This window comes from Triturus cristatus, chromosome 3_1 (assembly GCF_964204655.1).
Source record: "Triturus cristatus chromosome 3_1, aTriCri1.1, whole genome shotgun sequence".
In the NCBI taxonomy this organism is placed as follows: Eukaryota; Metazoa; Chordata; class Amphibia; order Caudata; family Salamandridae; genus Triturus; species Triturus cristatus.
In genome coordinates, this window is record NC_140583.1 from 1,175,194,807 (window position 1) to 1,175,203,605 (window position 8,799).

General features: G+C 40.9%; 1 protein-coding gene across 2 annotated transcripts in view; it reads left to right on the top strand.

The window, feature by feature from the left end:
- The window catches only part of LOC146861727 (myb/SANT-like DNA-binding domain-containing protein 2), a 739,320-nt gene extending 734,598 nt beyond the window's left edge, over positions 1 to 4,722 (top strand). For both annotated transcript variants that reach the window (XM_085646104.1, XM_085646103.1), the window contains one exon: positions 3,406 to 4,722. In XM_085646104.1, the coding sequence (XP_085502230.1) occupies positions 3,406 to 3,510 (105 nt within the window). In that variant the 3' untranslated portion in view covers positions 3,511 to 4,722. The remainder of the gene's footprint in view (positions 1 to 3,405) is intronic.
- Positions 4,723 to 8,799: the final 4,077 nt, after the last annotated feature.

Here is an 8,799-nt window from a genome sequence, read left to right on the forward strand (position 1 = left end):
ACGTGGAACCCACTAGTCTTCTCCACTGTCATCCATGACTGTGCTTGATCTTGATGACGAAGAGAGGGAAAAGGATATGAGAAGACCGAGACGTTTTTGGGTTACATTCAACACTGATCCTCTTGACCGATGGAGGTCCACTTGTGTTCTGCAGTGTCGCATGAATGACTACTGTTTGTACTTTATATTGCTCGAGCCAAGGCAATTGTCGTTAGACTGGTCCTGTTCTGATGTGCTCTGCAATGATGCTAAAGCGCCACAACTTCAGGCACCAAACAGAAGCAAAGGTTTAGTCATGATATCCAAATAACTCAGAAAAGGCCCAGATAATAATAGAGTTCTGGTACCACGTGGCATTTACAATCCTGGGTGGCATGACTCCTGTCACGCCAGCACAGACTGCATCCTGAGTAGAAAGGCTCTTAGCAATGGGTGGCAGGGATAGCCACTAATACCCAGCCCAGAGGTGGATGGGAATGGGGTCAAGCATCTGTGTCAAGCCATGACAGCTCTGGTTGAAATGTCTGGTGTTCAGCTGCTTTGCTGCCCCAAGCCGGCAGCCCTGTGGGTCCTGTCAAGCTGGATTTGTTCTGAGTCGACTACTCCAATATTGTTCAAAACCTAGATTGAATAAATTATTCAATATCTTGACCTTTACCTCCATGAGAATCTCGGAGTGCAAATATTATTGCTGTGGTTCTTTAGATCCTCAAATGTTTCCTGGAGAGCTTATACTCTGTTCCTGAAGATTCCTCACCTCTTGTCTCAGGAATTCCTTTTCCATGGCCCCTCCCCCAAGGCCTTGGATATCATTCTTCTCCTTTTGATTATCTTTGTTAAACTCCACCAACAGTAGGCAAATTTCTTCTTTACCCCTTGGAACACCTCAATTAAGTCTTTAATAACAGCAGAAGAGTCTTCCTGTATGTCTGTTGAAGCTCTGTAAGGAGGTTTGCTGCTTGAGCACATACTTTTGATTCATTCTTGGAAAATGGCAAGCTAGTAAACTTATCTTTTACTGTCTCTTCCTTTTTAGGTCTCGCCTGGCTATCGCGTAAGCGATGGCTCAGCGAGACTTATGTAGGGGCTTCAGAAAATGCTCCCAAAGGCTTCCCAGACGAATCGGGTGGCGGTTACGCGCACAAGCACGCGCATTCCATTTGCCACCAGCTACTTCGCGTGCGCCACCTCACGCATTCAGAGAGATTTAGTATGGGGCACAAGACCTTAGGAATGCGGTTTATGGTCAGTGCATGAGAGGCATTCAAGCGCGAAGCTGGCATCTGGCATCGGACTTGAAAGCAGCAGACTGCTTTCGCTAGCACGCACTCAGCCACACTTCCTGCATCCCCTCTCAAAACAATTAACTTTCGTTCCCTCCCACCCTTCCTTTGATGTCCGCTTTTCTTGTTGTTTACAAACCACGCCACACACTGCTGCACGCCACACACTGCTGCACGCCACAGACTACCGCACGCCACACACTGCTGCGCACACTGCTGCATTACACACTGCTGCACGCCGCATACTGCTGCACGCCTCACACTGCTACACGTCTCACACTGCTGCATGCCTCACACTGCTGCACGCCACACACTGCTGCACGCCACACACTGCTGCACGCCACACACTGCTGCACGCCTCACACTGCTGCACGCCGCACACTGCTGCACGCCGCACACTGCTGCACGCCGCACACTGCTGCACGCCACACACTGCTGCACGCCACTGCTGCATGCCGCTGCACGCCACAAACTGCGGCACGCCGCACACTGCTGCACGCCGCACACTGCTACATGAAACACTGCTGCACGCCGCACAATGCTACACGAAACACTGCTGCACGGCACACACTGCTGCACGCCGCACACTGCTGCACGCCGCACACTGCTGCACGCCGCACACTGCTGCACGCCACACACTGCTGCACGCCACATACTGCTGCACACTGCTGCATTACTCACTGCTGCACGCAGCACACTGCTGCACGCCGCACACTGCTGCACGCCGCTGCAAGCCACACAGTGCTGCATGCCTCACACTACTGCACGCCGCACACTGCTGCACACCGCACACTGCTGCATGCCTCACACTGCTGCATGCCTCACACTGCTGCACGCCGCACACTGCTGCACGCCGCACACTGCTGCACTCCACACACTACTTTTATGCGAGTTTATGCTACTGACATTGTAAATGACAATGCCTTTTATTTGTTTTAAAACCAAAACATAAATAAAAGGCATTGTCATTTTACAATGCCAATAGCTCAAACTCTTATAAATGCGAGACCTATTGCATTGCAAATGCTTGTTCCTTTTGCTGACACCATAGTGTGTCTCCTTATATCGAATGTGAAGTACTAAATCATATTAGTCGTCTTAGGACCGGAGCACCAGTCCCTTGTGGCTTCAGTTGTCGACTTGTCCAGTTTCTTTATCTCTTCTTGATCCCTTGGCCCAGGTCACACTGTCTGACAGGAGACAGTGGACGTGTGTATAAATCTGCCTTTATTCCCCTGTTTGGGTGCTTTTTAGATGAGCAGGTTTGGGAATTTCCAGATTTATTTATATTATGTTGTTCCTATCCCTGGCCCTAGATCAGGCTGTCTGTCTTCACCAACTCTGTTATTGTTATAGCTGGCGTTGTATCGGTCGTCATAGAAGTGGTTGCACTTTGACTACTTCTGATGGGGTTAGTGGTGGACAAAATCAGGAGGGCATCGTGTGTTTATAGATTGACCCCCATCATTCAATCACAGTTGAGGAGCTAAAGCAATGTCACGGTTTCAGTATATGATATGTAAGATACAAAGGTCAATGACACTAGACGCCACCTCATTGGCCCTATAACCCTCTGTTTAATTTTTTTGTAGAGCCATTCATAAGACATTTATTTCCTGCACCACATTTTAGGCTTGGGATATTGACTCCTGCTACTTCTGAAAGAGATGGGCAATCTTTCTTCTTCAAACCTGTTTGTAAATGTGTTGGTGAATAACTAGAGATTTTGACTAATTTCTGTTTGTGTGCCCATTGTTTAGAAAACGGAGGTCACATTGTATGGGGTCCTGGAAACATAAAATACTGTGAGCAATTAATTATTGAGGCATATTGATTAATTTATGTGGAAATTGATATACATGTGATGCCCAGTGAAGTTTTTAATCTGTTCACTAATGCAATAAAGTTGACAGCAGAAGAATGGATATGTAAATATTGGCATATTTTTATTGTCTAGGAATTTAAAAGCTATGCTATATACAATAAATTCAGCGTTAAGCACCTTGATAAATTTAATATGCAAATAAAAAATGGGCGCCTATTTTAAACATACAAGTCTGTGATTAAGCTACCTCGGTGAAATGGTTTAAGAAGTTTTATAATTTTTCTTTTATATTTATAGGAAAGAAGAGAATTACCAGAACACTATGAACATTTTAGAATCCGTTCAGTTGAAATGGGAGCTCTTTCAGAGTTGGACAGATTTTTCAAGATTACATCTTTCTAACAAACTTGCAATCTTTGGGATTGGTTTTAATACACGGTGGAAAGAAGATATTCGATATCACTATGCTGAAATTAGTTCCCAAGTACCACTGGGCAAACGACTGCGAGAGTATTTTAATCCGGAGAAACCAGAAGGGAGAGTCATCATGACCAGAGTACAGAAAATGAATTGGAAAAATGTGTATTATAAATTTTTAGAGATTACTATTAGTGAAGCAAGATGTTTGGAGCTGCACATGGAATTTAGCTGGATACCAATAGCCCACTCAAAGCCTATTGGAGGGAACATTGTTCAGTATTTATTACCAGGTGGTATTCCAAAAAGCCCTGGACTTTATGCCATTGGTTATCAAGACATATATGAAAAATCAGCTCCTCCGGAAAATGAAGTCCAGGACATAAAAAATGACAGCAAAGGTGATATGGAGAATTTTTCAGGACAAATCTTGAAAGAAACATCTCTGTCCAACAGAATCACTTACTGCTATCTCGGGATCGCCGAAGGCAGAACTCTTCAGCAGTGTTTATTTTTACACTTTCAGTCTACTGTTAAATGTCACAGCAAAGAGTGGGCTGCAATTAATGAATTTTTAGCTCAGAACTGCAAAGTTGAAGCAGGGGTTTCCCCTAAAACTATGTACATTAAATTTGTGGAAGTGGAGCGAGACTTTCTTTCTGCAGGGTCTTTGGTGGAGTGTCTGGAAAAAGCCATTGGATACCCTTTAAAGTTTAATTTCTAGTTATTGTCCTTCATAAGGATTAGTGCCGCAGACTGTTTTTCAGCTTGATACGGTAGGTTGTCAGATTGATTAAGGATCTTTGAAGAGGTCTCAAATTTTTCACAGGGGGCATATACCCTAAAATGTGAACATTTATTGAAAACATGCTTACAAATAATGCATTTGGCCAGAGTAAGTGAAATGTACAATTTGTGTTGGATCTGTTTTTAATATAAGAAACAGATTTTTTTTTTTTTTTTTTAATAAAAGCAAATGTAGAGCCCTGGTATGAAATTGCTGTAAGTACATTCCACATTGGACATCCCTTTTACTTTCAATTTCTGTATGATACTCGTTTTGCCACATTTTTACATGCGTCTCTTTATATAATATATGTACACCCATAGATGTTATCAGGTCTGAAATAAAAAAGCAGTGTATTTTGACAAATTGCACCTTGATGCACATTAAAAGAAAAACAATTTTCAAACACATTTATCTACTTTTGTATATTATTTAGAAAATCACCTTTTTATAAGGGGCTTTGCTATTTCCAACCATTATTGCCTGCAAATAATATTGTTTGTGATGTGCTGTACCCATATCTTTTGTTAATTTAAACAATTATTGGCATGCTTGATTTATCTTTAATGTTCTATTCTTGGCACTAAACAGACCACTTAAAGCTTTAGAGCATGTTTAATACATTCTTCAAAGTGGAATAAACAATCCAAAAAGTTGATTCACAGAAACTAGAAGATATTTTTCTTTTTAAATTATAAATACTTTATATAATTATCAAATTATAAACTGCCGGCATATTCTTTAGGTTTATTTGATGTTTTTTTAACTTGTGGCATAAAATGTCAGTGCCAAAAAAATATAGAGATCAACTTTTCAAAATGGTTTGGTTTTTCTCAATATGAACTTAGTCGTCACATTTCTTAACTTTTCCCATTAAAATATTTGCAAATGGGAGTTTTTGGGAATGAGTTTTAGATTACTTGGCCTTTCCTAAATATATACACCTTTTAATTCAACATCCAGCCAGGATGTCGGCCCTCTAACTACTTGAGTGCCCTCTCTTCTCTCTACCTGCCACTAAACGGTACTTGTAGCCATCCGGGGTTCCTCAAACACCCCGCTGGCTGTGCTGAGTCTGGAGGACACCTCAGGGATGTCCGAATTCCTGATGGCCTGCTGAAAAGTGTGAAGCGGGCCACAAAGTGATTTTTGTCTGCCCTTGAGTCAAGATGATAGGTGCAGGGACCTGACTAGGGCCAGGTTGGGGGGATTGAAGGGGGTGAGCTGGTCTGTGTGACCACCCTTGGTCGTAAACTGAGTTGGACTGACTTGTGGAGAATGAGATCTTCTCCTTGAAGGAAAGTGAAGGGCATGTGGGCCCACTTGAGCCCAGGAGTGCGTGGCAGGTGGTGTGGTAGCAGGGCAAAGTCATGGATGGGCAATAAAGGGCACATTGTCTTCCGAGCTAACTGTTGAAATTAGTAGGGAGGAGTGCATTGGGGAGGCTCTTCATTGGGACCGGAGACAACTTTACCCAAAATATGGTCCTGTTTAAAGAGGGTTACTTTAAACCCTCTGGCAAAGCTCAGGCTGACCCAACCAAAAAAGCCACCCTAGTCAATGTTCATTTATTCCTCTGAGTGATCGTCCATCTTCTAATTTGAGAGAGATATCACTTGGTATTGTTGTGTGTTTCTTCTGTTGCCCATTGTCGTTTTCCCTATATTAGCCTAGTCATGCCGCTTTTGCTCTGCACATGTTAATAAATAACACGCTTGCCTTCGTGCCACATATTTTCACACAAAACTAGCACATGATTTTGTATTGTAGTCTGTTCCTGGGGTTTATTCTGCACAGCCTGAACAAGGTCAAACAATGCCGCTTGTTATTCTCTGTGGTCAGACACTAGCACCTAGACATAATAGAAGAATGCAGCGGCTGTTTTGAACATGCATATCTTGCCATATAACTGTGGCTTCTGAAAAACAACACATACTGAGTGAAGGTCCTGAGACAAGATTGCTGTATCAGCAGAGATGTAGAACATTAGTGGCAGACCCCATACCCTAGCATACTTGGCTATGCTAACATATGGGGTCTGCCACTAATCCCAGATATCTATAACCTATAATGACTTAGATTGAGAAGTACAGTGGGGTGTAGGGTTTCTGCAAATCTATCAGGTAACATGACAGGACTTTTCATTGTATATGGTTTATTAACCATGTTAATCACATTATTGGCATGCATTTGTTCACTAATTGTGGCTCAATTATTGAATATTATAGCACAATAGTTTAAATAAACATAGTAAACTTCCTTTTCAACTCTTTTCTATTTTATAATGGACAAGTACGAATGAGAGAACAAAAGGGTGTGTCCTGTTAACGCGATCCATGGGAGGATCGGGAGTGTTGTATTCTGGGGTGCCAAATCACTCGTCTCTCTGGGAAGGTTAGGAGGGCAAGTGAGGCAGTATGGCTAGTCTCAGGCACATAGATACTGAGGTAGTATGGTGACTAAGTCCCCTACAAGCTGATTTTCTATGGTCCCAAGCATAGTTCGGTTTCTGAGCAGAATCCCTGCAACAGTATTAAAAATCAGTGTGGAGACTGGGGGAACCAATATCCCATTCCCACTTACTGTCAACATGTTTCTGTCTCTTGGCTGTCAAGAGCCTGTGGCATTTGTCAGCATGGAACACAGGGTCATATTATGGCATGTAATCCTCCACACTGGTTTTTAATAGGGGAGAGGAGTTGGCCCAACGGCTAGGGCGCTCGACCTCGGACCTGGGGAACTGTCTCGGTAACAACGCTGAACATCCTGTGATTATGGGCAAATCACTTAATCTCCCCGTGCCTAACAAAAAAAAAAATGAATGTGTGTCCTCATGTATCGTAACTGGTTCTATGTAAAGCACTCTGATACCTGATTGGATTCGGGTCAAGTTCGCGCTATATAAAACAATGCAAAAAAAAGTGATATGTCTCTCAAACTAAAAGGTAGTTTTGATGTTTTTTTTAAATATTAATATCTGGGTTCAGTAGTTAGAAGTGCCTTCTTTGGGCCCGATCTTCATCAAACAGGGTTTTTGAAGACTTAAGGGGAGTCTTATGATGAACCATGACACTGGGTGGTGTGTGAGGACATCCTCGCGATGGAAAGTATAATTCCCAGGCAATGTTTAAGATTATCAATTCAGACTGATAGAGTACAGAAATAAGTTAAAACAATCAAGAGATAAAAGTTCACAAATTTAATTTGAAAAACATAATGACATAATAAAATACATACTCTAATGTGGACAATAGACAAATTAAAATGAATATTCGAATACCATAAACCAGACTAATGCAATACAGGGGGTTGCGAAGTTGGATTTCTTCACGACGCGTGTTTCGTCAGGAGTAGCCACAAAAAATCTAAAGAATTAAGTAAAACAATAATTATACATACATTTCTGTACTATGAATTACATTTGGGTATGCTGAGTTGCTGTCTGTTGAAAGAAATCTTTATTTACAAATAGCAACATTTATGACAAATAGCATATATTTGATGATTGTCTATATTCGTCATTTGTTGCTGATTATGTATATTACCAAAAGGAGACAAGAGAGTAGACATATGGAAAAAGAGGAAATAGGGGGTGCAGTATAGAGAAGCCCGAATATTCTAGATGTTTTCTTTTCTTTATTATTATTTCTATTCAGGTCACCCGTGAGAAGATAAAGAGGACCAGTTAATAGAGACGAACTGTAAGGTGCTTACTTGTATTCTAAATGAGATATCGTTCATTGATTTATGTGGATTTAGAAAAATCGTAGAGTTTCTTGATCTATGGAATGAAAGCAAGATAATATCCAAAGTTTATCAGAGAGGTCATAGTTATATCGCTGTACAAATGTTTAAATTATATTTTGTTATAGCTATTTACTTGCCTATTGTGTTAATTCCATATTTTGTAAAAAGGATCCACTTTTGGTTAGACCAAATTGACTTTAATATAAAGCTGAAGGAAGGAACTTCTCTTTCAGAATTATTTTTACAATGATAAAATCTGTAAAATAAAAAGGTGATGAGGACAAGTAACTGTGAAAAATGTAAACGTAATATATGGTGACAGTTTATGAAGCATTTTAAATTAATATAATCTATTTTCATTTTAGAGACATGTTGAAAAGGAGAAAACTTTATTGAGAATAATGAATATAGAGGGTGCATAACAATTAATGAGCCTCTAATGTTGTTATGGTTTTAGTTGTACCATCAGAAATTTGCTGGTTGATGTTGTAAGATATTTTTTAGAACTGCATTTACAAGGTTACATTTTTCCTAAGTCAAATAACTATTTTATATTAAGGACAAAAATTGAAAAATGAACTATTATTTAAGTTTAGTTCATATAGAGTATCTATAATGGACATCCTGACACAATTGTCTGTGTGTCCATAGATAGGCTTGAGGTGGACGATCACTCAGAGGAATAATTGAACATTTACTCAGGTGACTTTTCTAGTGCTTAACATATGTGATAGGAGGCC